Below are 22,564 nucleotides of genomic sequence, written 5' to 3'. Positions count from 1 at the left end.
CGATCATTGTGCGGATAATTTATTTAATGTTATTCATATCGACATGAACTCACAAAGTGTCTTAACTAATATTCATGATTATTTTTACCTTTTCTTGTCTTTTTTAAATACCACCTATGTTGTCTTATATTTCTTTTCCATATCTCTCTATCATATAGGCTGCAACTAACAATTATTTTGACTATCGACTCTTGATCATTTCTCGATTAAGTTTGGTCCATTAAGTTTCGGAAAATAATGAAAAATGTTTATCATTGTTTCTCAAAGCCCAAGGTGATGTTATTAAATGTAAAAGATAAAATATATTCAGTTTTCTATCATAGGAGACTACAGAAACCAAAATATTCATATTTAAGAAGCTTGAATCAGACAATTTGGACGCTTGGCATCTGTCTTTTTATGCCGTACAGAACTTAAAATTACTTTTTTTTTCTGGATTATCTTGTTTTGAACATATCTTCACTGAATGTGTCACATTTCCAGGTCATATTGTAGCAGTGAGACTTGCTGAGTCATGCGTTCAGCTGTGGTAACTCCAGCGCTGCTGCTGCTGGTTCTGCTGTGTGTCCACAACACTGAGCAGACTAACGGTGAGATAAACACATTATATATATATATATATATATATACATATATATATATATATATATATATATATATATATATATATATATATAACACATTATATCACAGCAAAGTTCATTCAACACTGTATTAACCTTCACGTCGTCCTCCCGGGTCAAATTGACCCCGTCTGTTTTGACTGTTCCTTCTTTCCTCCCTTCCTTCCTTCCTTCTGTCCTTCTTTCCTTCCCTCCTTCCTTCCTTTCTTCCTTTCTTCCATCTGTCCTTCCTCCCTCCCTCCTTTTCTCTTTCTTTCCTTCCTTTCTCTTTCCTCCCTTCCTTCTTTCCTTCCCCCTTCCTCCCTCCTTCCTTCCTTCCTTCCTTCCTTTCCTTCCTCCCTTCCTTCTTTCTTCCCTCCCTCCTTCTCTCTTTCTTTCCTCCCCCCTACCTCCTTCCTTCCCTTCCTTCCCTTCCTTCCCTCCTTCCTTCTTCCTCCCTTCCTTCCTTGACTCGAGGACAACAGGAAGGTTAAACCAGTGTTTCTCCTTGTTATGTTTTAAATGTCTCTAATTTGTTAGCAAAGAGACGTTTCCCTCTAAACTTCTCACATGCTTTCATTTCAATAAATGTTCAAATGATCCAATATTTCAGCAAAAATCAAAGATTAGAGAAAAAATCCAAAAACTGAAAACACATTTGTGTATCTGAACTTTGTTTTTTCTTCTTTCCTCTCCCATTAATCATGTGATGTTTTGTACAGATGCTAAAAAAATGCAGACCCTGTGTGGAAGATATACACAGAGGTCTTGCGGTAACGGGTGGTACCGGCTGGATCAGGATCGCTGCATGAAATTTTTCCCAGATCTAAAAACCTTCGAAAAGGCCGAGGTGATACAAACACACACACAGGCACCACCATTCACACTCGCCTTGTGCTGACAGTCGCGGTGAAGACTCATCCTTGTTCACATTTCAGGAACACTGCAACGACTTCAGCGGCCACCTGGTTTCTATTCACGACGAGGAACAGAGGATCCGTTTGGACTGCCTCGCCTGGAACCGCAACAAGAAAAGACAACCTTTCTGGATCGGAGCCAAAAGCCGCAGGGTAAGAAATAAACACCTCGATGTGATCACGAGACAGACCCAACGACTAAACTGATGATGTCGAATGTGTGAATATTCATCTCAATGATCACAAGAATCCAACGCAATTAGAAGAAACCCAAACTTTACTATTACTATACCAAACTATTTATCTGGTGCTAGTAGGCAGTTAGTTTAGCTTAGCACAGAGACTGGAAACAGGGGGAAACAGCTAGCATGCCTCTATCCAAAAAGGTAACAAAACCAACCTACCACCTAGCACCTTTGGAGCCAGGGAAAGGAATCTCATTGGAACTCATTGGACCCCAAAAGGCCACTTCGTATGCTTCTTCAGAAAACATTGTACCACTAGGTTTACCTGACAGACAAAAGATACTGGTTATGCTGCAGATTATAATTTTACTCAGTCTGGATGGAGGTAGTAATAGACCTGGAACTGCCAAAAACAGCAGAAGAAGAGTGACTCGTGGTTTAAATTAAGCTGGATTGAGTTCAGTTGGTTCATTCAACTGAAGGGCCGAATACTGCACCAACATAGCTTCAATGAGAACACAGTCCAGCTAATCTGTCATCGCCTCTGATCTCTGAGTGTTTTGTCTTTTCAGGAGCAATTCGAATACACCGATGGTTCTTACTTTGATTATACTAGCTGGCATTACAAGGTATCAAACTACTTCCTGGATAAATACAGCTGCACTCTATCAAACTATAAAGGTAAGCAAAAATGAAACCACTGTTTGTTTTGTTGCTTATATTTTTGTAAAAGACGGTTATAATTAGAGTTGTTCCGATACCAGTATTGGAAATGTCTCCAATCCGATACCACGTATTGTAAGAATAAACTTTATTGTAGTTTCACACCCAGATAAAACAGCACTTTTCCCAAAATGCAATTCTTCATTGTCCCAAAATAGCAGCTTACACCTTAAGCTAAACTGTGCAGCCACTGGCAACTGATTTCCGGTATACAGTGTAACATTAGCCATCAGTGAAATGTCAGCAATTTGCCATTTATATTTTACAGTGGAAAGTCCCACCATTAATAAGGCAACATGTACAATATACACGGCTTTAGCTTAGTTTAGGTGGTACTAGTGTTGCCAATTCTTATAAAGCAATAGAAGATGGATCACACCAATCATATCACTTCCATTCAGTGTTAGTAGTACACAGCTGTTAATCTTTTTTAATGCAGTGGTCTTAGATTGGTACTCGGTATCGGCCGATATGCAAGTTCAGGTATCGGGAAAGAATAATTGGTATTGGAACATATTTAGTAATAATGATTATTGCCAAATTACAGCTGAGTGAGATTCAATGCAGGGTTATAATGAAGGGAACATATGTCATAAAAGGAAGTAGTGGTTTACAGGTCAGGCATTAAAAATGAGAGTTACTGTTAAAAAGGACACATTAAGTTCATATGTTAAATTATTTTCCAGATCTCACATTTGAGAATTTACTGCTTTTCTTTGTCTTGCTGTGAGGTAAATTAAGTATCTTTGGCTTTTGGATGGCTGGTCAGACAAAATAAGACATTTATTGATCCACTTTCACTTTGTGCTCCGGGAAATTGTGATTGGCATTTCTCACAGTTTTATAGACCAAAATGATGAAGTACTGGTAAATGGATCGATAATGAAAAGAATCGTCAGTTGAAGCCATGAAATCATTTTAAAGTAAAATTAGTGTAGTTAGATGAAGTATGTCTTTGTGTTCTGAACAGATGGGGCAGTAGGAGAACGTTTTGAACCTCAAAGTTTTGACTGAAATGATTAAAATGATAAATTAGTGGCAGCTGCTTATGTGAACATTATTCTGACTGAATGTTTGATAAACTAACGTCGTTCTGTTTTCTGTCTCCTGTGTTTCAGCTTGGGGAGCTTGGGGTTTCGCAGGATGCACCCACAGGTTCATGTACGTGTGCACTATACATGGATAAGCATCATCGACTTTCACTATTTGCCTTTGGTGTCGATGTTGACAACCGATCAGCTGGAGCGGTTTGTTTCACAATAACTGTTGATAACATTTAATATGAAGCAATAAACGTTCCAGCAAACGAGTCCATACTTCTTGTGTCATTTTTTCTGGTCAGTAAAATAACTGTTGAGTCCTTCGACCTCTGCCTCTTAAAGTCTTTATTTGAGTCTTTTTGAGAAAAACGACTGTATTTACATGAAACATAAACCATGCACTCATTCATTGCCAGCATATGCAGTTAAAATGGGATTTTAAAAAAGTGCCCAGAGATATTAATGCACGTAATAATGAATAAATTATTGCACATTAAGTTGTGAGATGTTCATTATGGTGATGGCTTTGGGATAAACAACTGTTTATAAAGCAAGTTGAAAGCATGAATTTTTCATGTTTTAAACAAATAAAAGCAAAAAAAAAAACAACAAATGTGCTTTCTGGGGCCGCCTGAAGATATTTTAGGTTCTGAATAAACACTTAAAGATGAATATGTGCAATCGCCTGTGGCCTAAAAAAACTGTAAAACAAACATTACAGTCCATCACGTAACATGTGAGGGGAACCAGCAGTGTTTGCTTTAACAACACTGGATGATGTTTTACTGTGTTGGTGTTAATTATTTTAATGGTCAGGTGACTCTGCATTTGAAAAGTAAATTATTATTTGCAACTGATTCACATTGATGTTTAATTCAAATGTCCTTTAAATGGGGTTTTTCTGGTTTATGTGTTTTATTGGTACTGTTTTGCATACCAGTCTATTTACAATGAAAATGATCTATCAGTAAGTTTATCAGAAGGGCTTTTTGATCATTTGAGGAGGACAACATGTTTCTTTTAAATCATATTAATATAAATTTATTTTCCTTCCTTCCATCTGTCCTTCCTTCCTGTCTTCTTTTCCTTATTCCCTTCCTTCTGTCCTTCCTTCCTTCCTTCTTTCCTTCCTTCCTTCCATATTTCCATCCTGTCTTTTTTTCCTACTTCCTTCCTTTCTTTCTTCGTTCCTTCTTTCTTGTTTTCTCTTCCTTCCATCTGTCTTTCGTCTTTCTTCCATCTTTTCTTCCTGTCTTCTTTTCCTCCCTCCCTTCCTTCCTTCCTTCCATCCATCTTGTAAATGATCCTGCCCACGTCAGATCAAATTGGGCTGTATGTGGCCCTTGAATGAAAATTAGACACCCCTGCTCTAAGGAGTCGGCTGTTTTGCTTTTTTCCACAAGCAAAATGTAAACACACCGAACTAACCAAGCTAGCAGCTAGTGTTAGGGTTAGCTCCACCCTCTCATCCAAATCTGGTAACTTCTGGCTCAAACAATCTAATACTCAAAGCTTCAAATGATGGATGTATGGTAAGAACTGGATGGGGTTCCACCAGGCGGGGAGCTCCGGTCCTCTGAAATGAGGCCAACGCGGAAGTAACTTAAAACTGCATTCTATCAAAGTAAACGTTTTCAAAATGTGTTTATGGTCTCAATCGCTAGTTTAAAGCCTTCTTCAATGCATTATGATGTTCATTTGGGACATTTTGGCCTCCCTGATTTTATATGTGACGATAAAGCAGGGTATGCATTAGGGCGTGGCTACGTGGTGATTGACAGGTTGATTGGTTCACAGGTTCAGGAGGGCGCCTCATGCTCTTCCTGATGCCCATATAAGTAGAATCCATGTTTTTATTTTTCCCAGCATGCACCTGAAATTTTCAAGATGGCGCTGCTCAGATCCGATACTATTGGCCTACGAGCAGCAGTCCACAAACCAATGGGTGACGTCACGGATGTTACGTCCATTTCTTATATACAGTCTATGGGTGCCACCGCTCAGCCTTGCAGCCACAACACCTTGAAGCTAGAAACTTTACTTATGTGCCAACCGAGCAATTCTTACAGGACTGAATGAGCATCATTTTCAGTCCAGTATCCAGCTCTTATATAAAACATCTGTGCTTCAAAGCGGCTGTCCACAAACCAATGGGCGATACCACGGGTGGGGACAAAGAGGAAGCGAAAGTCACTGCGGTCACAGTTCAGTACATACAGCAGTTTGTCATGTAACGGAAACCATAAACCAGATGAAGCACCTCTTTACTTCTTCTACTGAGTTAATAAAACTCAGCAAGATTTGATATAAACAGGATTTTATCTAAACTTTCTTTTCTTTAAACTCAGTCGACTTTAGCCTCATGAGGTTGTGCAAAAGAGTGAAAGAAAGAACCAAGAATTTAGTGGAACTTGTTATTTTTGTTTTTTTTAATCCATTTCTATATTTGCATTAAAATGTAGAAATGAATCCCCCCTCCCCTCCAACACACGTTTCATTTCCACTCACATTTCCTTTCAAAAGCTTATTTTTTTGCTCACTACCTCTTTTCACACATCACTTCCACCTGTAGCCCCTTGGATTTTACTTCCTCTATCTAGTCTACACTCATGAAATACTCATGATCCTCTTCACATGTGCTGGTGTTTCTTAATATACATGGTTTCCAAGGGTTCCAAAGGTTTTTCCATTTCTATCAGGGAGCGACTCCACAAAACATCAGGTAAGACCACACAGACTGATAATATGATGCTAAGAACAAAACTTTTCTAATATGCAGTCTGACTGTGTGTCTTGTGAGTCGTCGTTATGCTGCTTCGCATTTTACGACTATTTTTTGTAAAACAACAGCTAGATGGCAAGAAATGGGAAGTATCGGAGCAAATGAAGGCTGTAAAAACTGTATGAGTGCAGTTTGGGTTTGTGTGTGTGTGTGTGTGTGTGTGTGTGTGTGTGTGTGTGTGTGTGTGTGTGTGTGTGTGTGTGTGTGTGTGTGTGTGTGTGTGTGTACGTGTGAAATCAATGCTGTTGCTCTTCAGTTCACATGTTGATGCAAAAATAGAAAATGCGTTGGATTATAGTTACTTGTGAAGTTTGTGTGTGTGTGTGTGTGTGTGTGTGTGTGTGTGTGTGTGTGTGTGTGTGTGTGTGTGTGTGTGTGTGTGTGTGTGTGTGTGTGTGTGTTTGTGATGTCAGTGATGAGTGCATTTACCAAAAGTATTTGGATATTCAAATATTGTACTGTAAACTTCTTGGCACAAGTTTTCTGCTTCATTAATTCTCTCAAATCCAAGTTAATTTTGTTTTGTTTTGTATTTTTTGGGGGGTTTTTTTCTACATTTAGCACCTTTTAAACTGCCTTTACTACACATGACTGGTCTAATTTATTAAGTCTAAGTAAGATAGTGTAACGTGAGGGTTCGATAGTTGGTATTTGGACACTCTTCATGAGAGAAAACAGCAGGATTGAGACAGATGACTTTTAGGCAGAACTTTACTGTACAGTAGCTCCCGGCATCAGAAATCAACAACCACCACATTTCCTTGTCTCTAACCCCGAGGTGACTAACCCAACCAATGAGAGGCCAGGAACAACCTAGAACTAGGCAAATTAAACTGTAGTGAGGTAAAACCACAGAAGCAGATTCAAGAAACTGTTTTAACTGTTTCATAAGATGCTGGTGTAAATATCTGAATCTGTAAATATGTAAATAATAAAGCACAAATATATAACTACTTAACTGCGTAAACATTGTAAATATATTGCTGGTAAATTTACTCAAATGTATAAATTAACTTAACTTTTAAATCTTACAATAGTTTAAGTTTAAAGCTGCACACAGATGCCTCTAAAAAATTACAAATCTTTAGTTCAAGCTTTTAAAAACTATTCACATAAACTGCTCATACAACAGAAACATGTAAGAAATACAATTTTAATACTGTATATTTATAATTAAGTTTTTATTTTAAGTGTGGATACTAGCATAGCAGCAAATTAACTGATTAATTTCTCATGTGTCAGTTTACTTTTTGGACATATCCTGTATGATTGGAGAGATGCACTGGTACAGATCGGTGCTATACTGTATGTTTGTTGATGTATTCATCAGTCACTCACTTGTCTTGTACATGAATGTTATGGTACAGTAGTCACGACTAAATTTAAAGACTTCCTCTTGTCTTAACTGACTCTTTCACTTAGTCTCTTTGTGCTGCTCAACTTGTCCTCATCTGCCCTGCATCGCTTGCTTTTCTTTCTCAGTCTTTCTCAGATGAATACTCTATCACTCTTTCCCTTTGCTTTTACAGATCCAATACTCCTCCAACTGTTTTCCCTACATCATGACACACCCGTCTGTCTTTTACCTCCTCCTCCTCCTCCTCTTCTCGTCCCTCTGCTGGGGTCAGAGGTCAGACAGCGAGAAGCCCTCCTGTAATCGCTGTGACCTGCAGCTCTCCTGTAACTGCTCCTATGGTGGATTCATCGCTGTTCCCGTGGTAACAGGCCTCGCCCTGACTCTTGATCTCTCCTTCAACAACATCACCGTGGTGACGGATGACGACCTGACGGGCCACAAGCCACTGAGAGCGCTGAGTCTCCATGGTAACGAGTCAAGGAAGGATGGGGGGGAAGAAGGAAGGAGGGATGGAAAGAAGGGAGGAAGGAAGGGAGATGGGAGGGAGGAAAGAAGGAAGGAGGGAGAGAGGGAGAAAGGAAAAGAGGAAGGAAGGGAGGAAGGAAAGAAGGACAGAGGAAAGAAGGTAGGGGGAGGAAATAAAGAGAGAAGGAGGGAGGGAGGAAGGACAGAAGGAAGGAAGACAGGGGGATGGAGGAAGGAAAGAAGGAAGGGAGGAAAGAGAGAGGAAGGAAAGAAGGAGGGAGGGAGGAAGGAAGGAAGAAAGGGGGATGGAGGAAGGAAAGAAGGAATGGAGGAAAGAGAGAGGAAGGAAAGAAAGAGAGAAGGATGGAGGGAAGAAGGACAGACGGAAGGAAAGGGAGAAAAGAAGGAACAGTAAAAAACAGACGGGGTCAATTTGACCCGGGAGGACGACACAAAGGTTAAAATCACAGTGTGCAACATGTCATCTAAATTTCTGTGAACTGAAATGTGAGGAAGTAGGAAGTCAAAAACGGGTTATATTTCAAAATATTACAACTCAGTTTCAACAAGTTGGGTTGAGTTTCTTTGATTGGTTGTTTCGGAGGTTTTTCTGTCTAAAAATGTAGAAAATAAAACAGTGATTTAGCTCTCATTAAGCTTTGACTAATGATTTTAAGTTATACCAACATAATGGACAATTTATGTTATGCTATGTAAGATGTTTTCTTTCTGTCCTTCAGGTAACAGACTAGCTGTGATCCATCCATCAGCATTTAAGTCTCTGTGGAGGCTGGAGAAGCTGGATCTGTCCAACAATCAGCTGACGTCTCTTAATCACACCTGGTTCAGCAAGCTAGAAGCTCTGCAACAGCTCAACCTGCTCAACAACCCGTACAGGTAAAGATCTGAGGTTACAGCCGAAAGATCCACATCACGTATGATTTTCACTCCTCTGCTCTGCTCGCCTGCAGCTGCCTGGGTCCTCCGCCGGTGTTTCAGGGGCTGGTCAGGCTGAAGAAGCTGGCGTTTGGAGGTCCTGCTCTGAAGGAGCTCAGGAGAGGAGATCTGTCTGGAGTCACTCAGCTGGAGGAGCTCACTGTGCACGCCAACAACCTGACCAGGTGGGGCACCGATGTTGTTTAACCCTCCTGCGACCCTTCGTCCTCATATGTGGACATTACATTTTGGGTTTGCTGGACCTTATACTTCATTCTGCTGAACTTCGACCTGTTGTCCTCGTTTGTACACACGTTTTTGTGCCACCTAGTGGTAGTAATGGCACAATACAGTGTAAAATCAGTTTAAAAATGAGATGGCAAGCAAAATTATGTTTATTTATGCTTAATAAATGTGTAGTTTGATACAAATTAGACTAATTTAAGCTAAAACAAGCTATGACACTGCAAATCAAGATGTTTGAGGACATTGGCTTTTAATTAATTGTGTTATACAGTAAAATAAACTCATTGTTCCCCAAATTAGGACATTATTTATTTCAACAACTACGCTTACTTTTTGTACTTATCAGGTCCCAAATATCTAGGAGACATTAAAAATGCACACCAAACAAAAGCTCGGGTCTCAGGAGGTTAAGAAAATCCTGCAGCATGAGGAGATTTTGTCCCTTTTGTCATTTTTGTCTTCTGCGATAGTAACTTTTACATCAATGAGTTACGGACTGACTACACAAAAACAAGCATCAATTATTGGATCTAGTGTGTTACTGATATTTTATTCTCTCTGCAGGTATGAGTCCGGTGCTCTAGCGTATATTTGGCCATTGGGTCGTGTAACTTTGAGCCTCCACAATCCATTTTTAACTAACCAAACTTTGGCCTCGTCTGTGCTCAATGACATATCGTACCCTGAGACACAAATGGTTTTTGAGGACATCCATCTGATTTATCATGACTCTGCTGAGCCCTTCGAAGTGATATCCAGAAGGAGAGTCAGGTAAGGTCATACCATCTCCATTTCTTCTGCTTCAGAGCCCATGCTGCTATGGAAATGTTCAAAACACTTGTGAATTATGATATTGTCCTCCCAAGAAATGCAAAAGTCCTAAATCGACACATCTAGGTTTAAGTGATAACGTCCTCTAGTAGCCTCAGTAATGATGACCCTTCATAGAGTGACAAAGACGTAAACTCTATGTAACTTAACCCTCCTGTTGTCCTCGAGTCAAGGAAGGAAAGGAGGAAGAAGGAAGGAAGGGAGGAAGGAAGGATTGAAGGGAGGGAAAAGGAAGGAAAGGAGGGAGGAAGGAAGGAAGGGAAGGAAGGAAAGAAGGAAGGAAGTAAAGGAGGGAGGGAGGAAGAAGGAAGAAGGAAGGAAAGGAGGGAGGAAGGAAGGGAAGGAAGGAAAGAAGTAAGGAAGTAAAGGAGGGAGGGAGGAAGGGAGGAAGAAGGAAGGAAAGGAGGAAGGAAGGGAGGAAAGGAAAGAAGGAAGGGAGGAAGGAAAGGAAGGAAGGACGGAGGGAGGAAGGAAGGTAGGAGGGAGGGAGGAAAGAAGGAATGAGGGAGGGAGGGAGAAAGGAAAAGAGGAAGGAAGGAAGGAAAGAAGGACAGAGGAAAGAAGGAAGGGAGGAAAGAAGGAACAGTCAAAACAGACGAGGTCAATTTGACCCAGGAGGACGACACAAAGGTTAAACAACTATAAACTAACCATTTACCTATAAGGGAGACAAATGTCTTCACAAGGAAAGCACATTGAAGAACTCTGTACGCCTTTTTTTAATAGAATAATTCGACCTTCTATTTTCTGCCTTTGGCGACTTCTAGTGGTAGCATTGATAAAGACACATGCAGCCACTTAAAGCCTTATGGTGAATAGGTGAGTCAGCAAAATATGCTTTGTTGCCAACCCTCCTGTCGTCCTCCCGGGTCAAACTGACCCCATCTCTTTTGACTGTTCCTTCTTTCCTTCCTTCCTCCCTCTTTCTTTAATTTTTCCTTCGTTCTTCCCCTCCTTCCCTCTTTCTTTGCTCCCTCCTCCTTCCATACTTATTTCCTCACTTCCTTCCATCCTTCCTTGCTTCCTTCCTTCCTCCCTCCCTCCTTACTCCTTTCCTTCCTTCCTTCCTTCCTTCTTTCCTTGCTTCCTTCCTCCCTCCCTCCCTCCCTCCCTCCTTACTCCTTTCCTTCCTCCATACCTTCTCTCCTTAATTCCTTCCTCTTTTCGTCCTTACTCCTTTCCTTCCTTCCTTCCTTCCTTTCTTCTTTCCTTCCTTCCTCCTTTCTTTCCACCCTTCCTCCCTCCCTTCCTTCTTCCTTCCTTCTCTCCTTACTTCCTTCCTTACTCCTGTCCTTCCTTGACCTGAGGACAACAGGAAGGTTAAAAGAAGAACACCCAAGTACATCATTCAGGGTAAATAAAGTAAAATAAAATATGGGACCACTGTGAATTCTTTCAAGTCATAAACACAGGAACCAATCATCCATGCCATTTGATGTAAATGGGCACAAGTTTCAAAGACTTAACGTTCAAATTAAAATGTTTAATTGAAAATGGGAGACACTGTGAGACAAATGTTATGTTTTTAAAAAGAAAATTGTCAACAAAGTAACCCGTGTGATGTCACTTCAGGCACTTGACCTTCCATAACTTCTCTGCATCCGATGAGGCCATTGTCAACTTCCTGAACAAAACAAATGGAGCGCCGATCAGTTCTCTTTTCTTTGATGTTGTCACACTAACGGGGGAAGGAAGGTAGGAAACCAGCGAGTCAGCATGACCTGTCAAACTCAGAAAAGTTGTCAGTATATGAAGCAGAAGCACAGCTGGATAGTGATGTTTCTGTTTCAGTAATTTCAAAATGTTTTTGACCAACCAGCTAGATATTTAAGCTGCTTTAAATTCATAAAGCATAAAGAAAAGCACATAACACAACAAATAATTACAGTTTCATGACTTTTTTTGGAAGTTTGTGTGAAATTAGTTAGAAATTAATGTGTGTCCAATTCCTGTGAAAATAAGGTTTTTGATTCTCACATATAGATTAAAAGTGCCTTAAGAATATTTCTGTTTGTTTTTTGGTTGGTGTTAGGTGGGAGAGAGCCAAATGGACTGATCACAAAAGTGTCGATGTGTTCTACTTACGAGATGCCGTGGTGCTGAATGTCTTTCAGTTTGTCTCATTTTTTAACCTAAAGTACCTGCTGCAGTACCCCAGGAAGGTGTCCGTCATAAACTGCGGGGTAAAGAACAAGATGTTGGTCACAAATGTGTGAAATGTGGTTGTTAACACATCAGTCTACTGCAAAGCTGAGCCAGAAGCCAAACATTTTATGAATTAATTGTCAAAGTAGAATTTGACATCAAAGTCAGGTTTGTGAGATTAACCTTCCTGTCGTCCTCCCAGGTCAAATTGACCCAGTCTGTTTTGAATGTTCCTTCTTTCTTCCTTTCCTCCTTCTCTCTTTCTTTCCTCCCTTCCTTCTTTTCTTCCTCCATCCCCCTTCCTTCCTTCCTTCCTACCGTCTGTCCTCCCTCCCTCCTTCTTTCCTTCCCTCCTTCCTTCCGTCCTTCCTTCCTTCCTTCCTTCCTTCCTTCCTTCCTTCCTTCTTTCCTCTGTCCTTCCTTCCTTCCTTTCCTTCCTCCCTCCTACCTTCCTTCCTTTCCTTCCTCCCTTCCTTCCTTCCTTCCTTCTTTCCTCCCTCCCTCCTTCTCTCTTTCTTTCCTCCCCCTACTTTCCTTCCGTCCTTCCTTCCTTCGTTTCCTTCCTCCCTCCTACCTTCCTTCCTTCCTTTCCTTCCTCCCTTCCTTCTTTCCTTTCCTCCTTTCCATCCTTCCTTCCTCCATCCTTTCCTTCCTTCTTCCTTCCTCCCTTCCTTCTTTCCTTTCCATTCTTCCTCCCTCCCTCCTTTCCTCCCTTCTTCCTTCTTTCCTTTCCTCCTTTCCATCCTTCCTTCCTTCCTTCTTCCTCCCTTCCTTCCTTGAGGACAACAGGAGGGTTAAAGTCAAGAATTTAGTCTTGAATAATGTCTTCCCTAAATCGGTAGTCGCATTGTTCTGAGTTGAAGATGAGAGTCTGACTTCAATCTCTAAACATGTTGTTTTACTCTTTTCTTCACAAAATTAAAAATTTAGATGTGTAAGTAATGTCAATTTTAAGATTTGTCAAGGCTGGGTATTCCAGTTATACCTCAGATTTTTGGAAACTTTAACACCAAGCTATTAGTATTAACATAAGTTAAGGTTCTAAAATGCACAGCAACTCTTGTTTTTTCACCATCAGGTATGACCAGGCACTTAGTTCTCTTATCAACAAAATGAATGAATCCCATATGTATATTACATTTTATTCCAACTCTCTGAGCTCCATTTGCTTAGCCTGACTTCTACCATCAGGTGTTTGTGATGCCCTGTAACACATCTCGCCTGCTGATGAACATGCAGTACCTGGACATGTCTGACAACCTGCTGACCGACATGACTCTGGAGGAGACACTGTGCAACGGAGACGGCTCTATGAAGGACCTCCGAGTTTTAAACGTCAGCAGAAATGCTCTGAAGGTACTTAAATGAGACTTACTTAAAAAAACCCATCTTAAGCTGTGTATAGACTGTTGTTTTTTAAATGTTGTACATTATGTTAACTTGCAGTACACATTGTATTGGCCTGTCTACAGAATCTGAACCTCCAACTTTAACGCCCACACTGTATGGATCAGAGGAGTGGCCACAAAGTGGAGCTCACACAACATAAGCATGGAACCTTTAGTTGGTTTTGTCCAGTGACAACTCCAATAATGGTTATTCAAACTAGACGACGGAGTCCAAAGTTCAGTTTTATATCACAGCACCTCAGTCAAGACTTCAAGTAAAATATAGTTTAGATACAGTTTATGTTAGGAAATCAGACGTGAAACAGCTGAAACTGCAAGACAGCTGACCAAGACGTGATTTATCAGACTTCATGACCTAAAACTGCACGTCAAATGACAACCAATCCTGCAAAAGTGTTTATTATTATTAAATTTAAATTAGTTAGCAGCAATTAATTCAGTTTTTTTGTTTTAAGATAAGAATATTTAAATATTCTTGCATGAGGCCCAATGATTTTTTCAGAATTGACAAAGCTCCTCCAGAGACACAGGAGACATGATACGACTATTTTCAAAAGCTGAGTTGTACTGCTGGAGAATAAACTGATCATCTCATGTAAAATCAGAGTCATGCTTTGTTTTTGGAGAAGAAATTGCCTGCTGTCTGAAGACATGTCTATGTCCAGTCTTTGTCCTTAGTGAGCCGACTGGTAACGAAACTCTCCAAACTGACCCACCTGGATATCAGCAGGAATATCTACACCTCCATGCCACAGGGCTGCACCTGGCCATCTACCCTGCGATACCTCAACATCTCCAGGGTCAAACTGCGCACTGTCACCCTCTGTCTACCCAAAACTCTGGAGGTATGGCCAGAGGACTATATACCACCATAACGGCAAATACATATATTGGTAAAACACTTTAACCCCATATTTCATTGTGTTCAGGTGCTGGATCTGAGCAACAATGATCTCAAAGACTTCACTCTGTTCCTGCCCGCCCTGAGAGAGCTCCACCTCTCTGGGAACAAGTTTCTGAAGCTGCCCCATGGATTGTTGTTCCCCAATCTGCAATCACTAACTATACAGGTATGAAACATACACCTGTCATTTTTCTTCTTCGAAACCTGTGTATTTCCTGTGTGACCTCTCCCTGTTCTTCCGCAGTCTAACACCCTGAACATGTTCAGCCGCTTAGACCTTCAGTCATATAAGCAACTGCAGAACCTCCAGGCGGGTCAGAACAAGTTTGTCTGCTCCTGTGACTTTGTGGCTTTCCTCCAGTCGGACATCAAAGGAGCTGGAGATGTGCATTTAACAGATGGAATGGAGAACTACGTGTGCGACGCTCCTTTCCACCTGCAGGGGAAAATAGTGAGTCAAGTCCACCTCACTATTCTCGACTGCCATCGGGTTTTGTTTGTGTCCGTGAGCTGTGGGGTGGCGCTGTTTGTTGGAGTTCTGATGAGTGTCGTGCTGTGGCGCCTCCACGCATTTTGGTACCTGAAGATGACGTGGTCGTGGCTGAAGGCCAAGCGGAGCTCCCGACAGAGACGCAGAGATCAAGCAGATTCAGAGGCGTTGTTATGCTTCGATGCCTTTGTTTCATACAGTGAGAAAGACGCAAGATGGGTGGAAAACTTCTTGGTACCGGAGCTGGAGGAAACAAGGTAATGCCAGAAATGTTTGTAACACTTCTCAACATTATTACATTTTCAGGACAAGTACAATTAGTCTGTCTATTTATTGCCTTTATGATTTTTTTTTGTCCCTTATCGATTACTCCACTATTTATTTTCTTGAATAATTGATTAATCATTTGGTCTAAAAAAACATCAAAAAATGGGGGAAAAAATACTTGAGAGTCCAAAATCCAAAAATATTTAATTCACTACAATGGAAGAACAAGAAATGCAGAACATTCTTACAAAGGAGTATGTTTAATTTCTGGCATTTTTGCTAAGAAATGTAACCTTTTTGAAATAGTCCGATGACTTATCGGTGCAGCTCTCATAATTTGAAAATTCTGACAGCACTACTGCAGCAACACTGAAATGGTTATATCTGACAAGTGAAAATAGTATTTAGCTAAATCTGATGACTTGTATAAATGTATGGTTGTGAAGCCTCAAGTTGAAATTCAGTTAAAATGGTTGATTAAGTCTGCAGGAATGTTGTGTTCATGTTCAGTTGTACAAACAGGAAAAATCAGAAGTTTGTTGGTTGTTTCACTAGACCAATGTCAGAGTATCTCCCAGAACCCCACCTGGCATGAATACAGTCTCAACCAGTGGGAAATATAACATGCTTTCTGTTTTTTATCCTTCAGGGAGAATAATGACGATGCTATGAACCCCAGAAACTCCCAACCTCTGTCCCTGTGCCTCCACAAAAGAGACTTCATCCCTGGACACTGGATTGTGGACAACATCATGAGTGCCATGGAGCGCAGCCGGCGGACCGTATTTATCCTCTCCGAGAACTTCGTCCGCTCTGATTGGTGCCGCTACGAATTGGATTTCTCCCATTTTCGGCTTTTCGATGGGACTGCCGGCGGGAATGCAGCCATCTTGATCTTGCTGGAACCGCTGGCCAAAGACGACATCCCGAGACGTTTCTACAAATTGCGCAGGCTCATGAACTCCACCACCTACCTGGAGTGGCCTCTGGAGGAGGAGAGGAGGCCGGAGTTCTGGAAAAGACTCCGTGATGCTTTGGGAGGAGAAGAAGAGGAGGATAACTGAGAAAGAAACAGAAGAAGTGAGCACAAAAGGACATTTAAGAGGGAAAAGGTAGAGAAAGAAATAGAAAGAAATGGACAAAGAGAATTAAATGGACAAAGAGAATTAAACAAGGCATCAAAGTAATGAAGGTCAGGAAGACAAAAAGAAAAGACAGGTGTGGTAAAGAAAAGGAAGTGAAGGTGTTGAAGAATATCTAACTAAAAGTTCGATAAAAATATCAGGAGTCAAAAAAGAAAGAAAAAGAATCAAAGATGTAGGAGGTGAAAATGATGAGAGGAAGATAATTGATGTAGATGAAGTAAAAAGGTTTAACGTCACCTCAGAATTTCTTCCATTTGTTCATCCTTTATACTTTTTACTGCCTTATTTTAAATCATTTCTGCATTAAGGTCATTCTGGTCATTCTTTCTTTTTGGGGTCAAGGGTTTGATCACTTTAAACTATATTATGACAGTTTTTGCTTAAATGGTAAACCTATTTTTTTATTGTCTGCAAATTCCATTAAAAGATGTAAACCAATGATGTGTTTGTCCTTCTCTTGATACTTTACACCTTACACTCTGTCTGCTCTAAGCCTGAATATATAGTTTCATGTATTTTCAAATAGAAGGAAGTGCATTGTTTTATGAGATGTACAGCACATTGTCAGTTACTTTGCTTGCAGTTTGGTGTAATGGCCACTTGGGGGTGCTATTGGTTTGTCATCTCTGCTATAAATGAATGAATTAGAAATAAATAAATAATATATCTATATACTGTATATATATATATATACATATTTGGAATGTAGATGGTGTCATGGTATCTTCCTCTTCAAAACCATAAGTCCTGGGCTCATTGTAAAATATTTTTTCAAATAAATTATTATTATAATTACATTTATTTATAATAATAAATAATAAATAAAATAACATAATATGTACATAAAATGATTAATTCTCATATATTTCATTGCTGGCAATGGGGTGAGGGGATCATTGGCACTGGGGCGGTCCATGTAAATTCTCTAAATATTTCATTAATTCATTTTCTTAACTTGCTTTTTCCTCCTCATTGGAAACAAAAACTATTATCAGCCTTGTCTTGCTTTTGCTGACCAATCAATCCGGGTGAGTCTGACAAGCTGAACATCCAACCATCTTAACCAGCTGGGCTTTGCTGGTCTGACCAGCCACACCAAGCTGGCAAACTATACTGACAAACCAGCAAGACCAGCCTGTCAAACCAGCCTAAGACCAGCTACCATCTTAACCTATTTGAAGCTGTTTTTTCAGCAGGGGTAAAGCCAACCTATTCATTTTTGTACAAAAAAATGTAATGTTGAAATAGTCCACTAGATGGCGGTATGACCAGTTTTCCTCAGTAAGCTGCCACACTTCAGCGGTAGAAGAAGTAAGAAGCACAACAACATGGCAGCTCCCGTTGAACACGTTGATCCAGCTCTCACTGAAGCAGATCCTCCAGAAACGGACCAGACAGAAGCTCCAGAGACCAGCAAAGACGCAGAAACGGACCCAGAAGAGGATGAGGATGAAGATGAGGATGGAGGAGAGCCAGCCGGGCCTAAGATCAGAGAGACACCACAGGACATCCAGCTGGAGGCGTTCGCCAACACGGTGGCTGTGCACCCGACCAGGGACATGGTGGTGTGCGGGGACGTGGACGGGGACGTGTACGCCTTCTCCTACTCCTGCACGGAGGGGGAGAACAAGGAGCTGTGGTCGTCCGGACACCACATGAAGTCTTGCAGGCAGGTGCGTTTCTCTGCAGACGGGCTCCAGCTGTACACCGTCTCCAGGGACAAGGCCGTCCACCTGCTGGACGTGGAGCAGGGAAAGCTGGTCACCAGGATCCGAGGGGCCCACGGAGCTCCCATCAACAGCCTGCTGCTGGTGGACCAGAATATCCTGGCGACCGGAGACGATGGAGGAACCCTGAAGGTCTGTACAGACACCAGAGAGGGTCCAAAAGCTGGTCGTATCTATAACACCCAACTGAGATCAGATGATGGTCCAGTTTTGTCTTTCAGTGGTTCAGTTTAGTCTTTCAATGGTCCAGTTTTGTCTATTTAATGGTCCAGTTTAGTTTATTTAATGGTCCAGTTTAGTCTTTCAATGGTCCAGTTTTGTCTTAATGCTTCAGATGGTCTGTTAATGGTCCAGTTTGGTTTTTTAGTGGTTCAGTTTAGTCTTTCAATGGTCCAGTTTTGTCTATTTAATGGTCCAGTTTGGTCTTTCAGTGGCCAGTTTGGTCTTTTAATGGTCCAGTTTGGTCTTAATGCTTCAGCTGATCTGTTGATGGTCCAAGCTGGTGTATTAATGGTTCAGACCAGGGTGATTCTAGGATCAGACCTTTAGAGGGGCTCAGCTCCTAATGAGAATGTGACATACAAAGACCTGCAAGTGTTCAAACCCCTCTGCTAAATTACTCATCTCACTAAATGTAAATTACAACAAGAAATATTACATAGTAGTGGTCTACTATTGTGTTTAATATTAATAATGGTTCAGAATAAACAATCACAGATTTCTACAGAGAGGTTAGAGTTAGATAGTTAATGAAACCTGAGGGAAAGATTATATATTAATGACAGAACTATCTAAAGTACATTAAAGCTGTTAAAATGAAACCATGTGAACCTGCAGCATAAGTGTTTGTCCCATCTGTAATAGACAGGCTTGCAAAAATAAAGGTTATAATCTTTTGGTTATTACATTGTTTTTCACAGAGAATATTTTGAATCTTACAAATTTAAGGTCAGGAAATATTTAATACTGAAAATATCAAATTTAAAGTGTGTTCTATAAGTATATAGAGAGTTTGATTGTAAAAATCATTACTACTTTTTGGCTTGTTTCTATACTTGAAATGTGCCTGCAATTCTGGAATGGGCCAGCGGTACCGTCCTCAAAACAGTAATGAATATAATGTAATGAATAACACAAAATCTCCACAATGAACTTGCAATTGAGCCGAATTACTGCAACTTTTCCTCATGAAATGGTCAAATCAACACACCACTTGTGATCTAGACCAATTGTCACATTGTGTGTCGTGGTAACTTATGTCATTGCTGCACGCATTTACCAAGGAATTAGCACCGAAATATAGTTGTTTCTGTGATATACAGTATACTTATCTAAGGAACTGATTACATATGACTCTTCGTTGGCAGTGGTTATCCCTTGTTTGCATTTTTTCTAATTCCTGCAATTGTACAGCACAATCACAGTTTGCAGTCGATCACCATACAGTTCTGCCAAAATTGTAGAGTATTACCTATCCATAATTGTAGACATTGATGTCAAAGAGACTTTTGTTTTTCATCTTTTCAAACTTCAAGATAATAACTGTCTCATTGTTTTTTTCTTTGTTTGTGAAGGTGTGGGACATGAGGAAAGGGACGTCCATCATGGAAGAGAAACAGCATGAGGATTACATCAGTGACATCGCTGTGGACCAGGCCAAGAGGATCCTACTTACTTCCAGGTAATAACTATAATAATATATAATAAATGAAAAGCCTTGTTTGCTGTGACCATTGGATGATTACTATTGAGTAACAGGGTTCTCTGTGTTTGTAGTTAAGGGATTATACCAATGTTTCTTCATTTTTTTATCCCATTAAACACACATAATCATTTTACTTACTGTAACAAAGCACATTATCAGTTTTTAGAATGATTCCCTTCCTCTGAGGCTGCTGTTGTTTCCTATTAAATCTAAAAGTTATTTAAAAATGAATGAGGAGAAACTTGAAACTTTGTCAATCACACAAAACATTTGAGTTGTAAGCAGGAACCATCACTTTAACAATAGAGGTTTCAGTAGTGGTTGTCAAAGAGCAAGCTGAAATTAACATGATGACTTTAACAACCTTCAGTGTTTGTTTGTATTATAGCTTCTCAGATCTTGCATGTCAGAGTGTCCTTTAACCCACCAAAAAGTAGACTTTTCTCTTAAATCTGAGCTCTAATTTGATCCTGCTTTAATCATCATTCAGTGGAGACGGTACCATGGGCGTCTTCAATATCAAGAGGCGGCGGTTTGAGTTTCTGTCGGAGGTCCAGGGTGGCGATCTGACGTCAGTAGCGCTGATGAAGCGGGGCAAGAAGGTGGTTTGCGGCTCCAGCGAGGGTACCATCTACATCTTCAACTGGAACGGCTTCGGAGCCACCAGTGACCGCTTCGCCATCAAGGCCGAGTCGGTGGACTGTATTGCCCCAATCACCGACAACATCATGTGCACTGCCTCCATGGACGGTTACATTCGGTGAGTTGCTTTTTTTATGGTTTACCCCGAAGGTCCAAAACTCCTGCCTTCCAAAGCCAAGATTACAGAGAAATTCGTCTCAGGTCAACAAACCAATAGAGGTTACATGTCTGGTATTTGTTTCTCTTGTCTTTCCTGGCTTGCTCTTGATGCTTCTCACCGTCTGACAAGTTACTAACATGTAATCTGTTCTCCATCAGGGCCATCAACCTCCTTCCTAACCGGGTCATCGGCTGCATCGGGCAGCACGTCGGCGAACCCATCGAAGAGCTCGTCAAGTCCTGGGACTCCCGCTTCCTGGTCAGCTGTGGCCACGACCAGCTCATCAAGTTCTGGGACATTTCCACTTTACCCAACACAACTATCAACGAATACCGAAAGAGGAAGAAGAAAGACGGACGGATGAAGTCTCTCACCAAGAAAGCCCACGGAGAGAACGACTTCTTCTCGGGACTTGTAGAGGAAACTGAGAAAAAGGAGGAAGAAGGAGAAGAAGAGGAAGAGGAGGAAGAGGACGACAGTGACAGTGGCAGCGATTAAAAAGCAATTTTATATTGCTTTATGTTTGAGTGGAGTTGTCGCTGTGACTTTGGACAGTTTGATCCTCAATAATGTATGTCTGCTGTTTGATGGAGGATTTCAAACAAAGTGCCTCACAATGTCCGGAGGGTGAACGTTGGCTTGGATGACACTGAGCCTCTGATCTCTTTACTGTTGGCGCCTCATTCTAGAGACGTTGAACCAGAAAACAAATGAGAATATGAGGTTAACGGCCAAAATATATGGTGGAATAAACAGTGAATGTCCCAGAAGTGTACCAACTGTGCTTCTAAAAGATTTATGCATACTGACGGAGAGTATTTTGGGCTGGGCATGAAATGTTAAAGCTTTTTTTTTGTACTGATCAAATTTGTCCTACAGTATCATCATTGTTAAATACCGAAAACTGGCAAAGAAAACCTTGTTAGATTCATTAGCTTGTCTACTTATTCTTTCAAAAGATAGTTCCTAATTTAAGTTTAAAATTTGCCGATATTTGACTTTATTTTGTTAATGCTGCCTGTGTTCAGACAACACATTTAAGAACTTCCTTAAACAGAAGACATGTTTTCCAAAGTGAGTTATCATATAAAAGTGTCATTTTGGTGTCAGTAAAGAAACTTATTGTATCATCTTTTGTATCACAAGTTTTAAAACGATACCCAACCCTGTGAAATGTTAAGGGAGAAAGACTGGTTGAATTAGCCTGTTAGCTATAATCAATAAATTCTTGATACATTTTTTGAAAAATATTTGTAAATGAATTTCACCGATGTTAAACTGTTTTAAATAAATATACCAAACCTGTTTAAAGTTCAGACAAAACAGCATTTCAAGAGTATCTAACTTCCGTATTATTTCTGAGTGAAACCAAACAAAGTGGAGTAAGTAACATTCAACAAAAAGATAAAGTTAAAGATGAACTTGACTCCTGATTGTTGTGAAAATTACTTATCTCAAAATAATGACTTAGTATCTCAGAATAATGACATTCTAAGATAAGTCATTATTTTGAGATACAAAGTCATATTGAGATAGTTTCTCATTAATTTGAGATATTGAGTCAATATTTTAGAAAGTTTCTTATTCAAATGACTTGCATATTTGTTTCTTCATCACATTGGTGGAAATGAGGCTTCCATATATTTGTGTACAAAATGAATCAATCAATTTATTATTTGTGTAGCACTTTTCATACATCGCAATGTAATTCAGAACAAACCAACAAAATAAATCTTTAAGCATTGCGACTCACTAAAAATAGGAACTCAGGAAACGCTACCATAACTCAATAATCTGCTGTGAGGAAACACCAGATGTACGATTAAAATTTAAAAATAAATACATAAAAAACAAAACAAAATAAAATAAAAAAACATATAAAAAGA

At 40.3% G+C, this 22,564-nt stretch overlaps 3 protein-coding genes across 3 annotated transcripts; all 3 read left to right on the top strand.

Annotated features, from left to right (window-relative positions):
* Positions 1-514: 514 nt before the first annotated feature.
* si:dkeyp-75b4.10 (C-type isolectin Sp-CL4) lies at positions 515-3,613 on the top strand. Its single transcript, XM_062445365.1, has 5 exons — positions 515-590; positions 1,325-1,452; positions 1,541-1,672; positions 2,277-2,385; positions 3,546-3,613. The coding sequence occupies exons 1-5, from the start codon at positions 515-517 to the stop codon at positions 3,611-3,613; spliced, it is 513 nt and encodes a 170-aa protein (XP_062301349.1).
* A 2,483-nt stretch (positions 3,614-6,096) lies between these two features.
* LOC134006165 (toll-like receptor 2) lies at positions 6,097-16,849 on the top strand. The gene is made up of 12 exons (XM_062445258.1): positions 6,097-6,189; positions 7,779-8,073; positions 8,812-8,968; positions 9,043-9,192; positions 9,818-10,024; positions 11,657-11,779; positions 12,117-12,267; positions 13,421-13,585; positions 14,304-14,483; positions 14,568-14,708; positions 14,787-15,289; positions 15,949-16,849. Exons 2-12 carry the CDS (start codon positions 7,812-7,814, stop codon positions 16,361-16,363), a joined length of 2,454 nt encoding a protein of 817 aa, XP_062301242.1. The 5' UTR covers positions 6,097-6,189; positions 7,779-7,811; the 3' UTR covers positions 16,364-16,849.
* Positions 16,850-17,772: 923 nt separating this feature from the next.
* On the top strand, positions 17,773-21,961 carry wdr55 (WD repeat domain 55). The gene is made up of 4 exons (XM_062444882.1): positions 17,773-18,303; positions 19,746-19,852; positions 20,367-20,636; positions 20,837-21,961. The coding sequence occupies exons 1-4, from the start codon at positions 17,773-17,775 to the stop codon at positions 21,174-21,176; spliced, it is 1,248 nt and encodes a 415-aa protein (XP_062300866.1). The 3' UTR covers positions 21,177-21,961.
* Positions 21,962-22,564: the final 603 nt, after the last annotated feature.

Source organism: Scomber scombrus, chromosome 23 (assembly GCF_963691925.1).
Source record: "Scomber scombrus chromosome 23, fScoSco1.1, whole genome shotgun sequence".
Taxonomy (NCBI): domain Eukaryota; kingdom Metazoa; phylum Chordata; class Actinopteri; order Scombriformes; family Scombridae; genus Scomber; species Scomber scombrus.
Note: the sequence above shows the minus strand (reverse complement) of the source record. Positions and strands in the feature narration are given on the sequence as shown.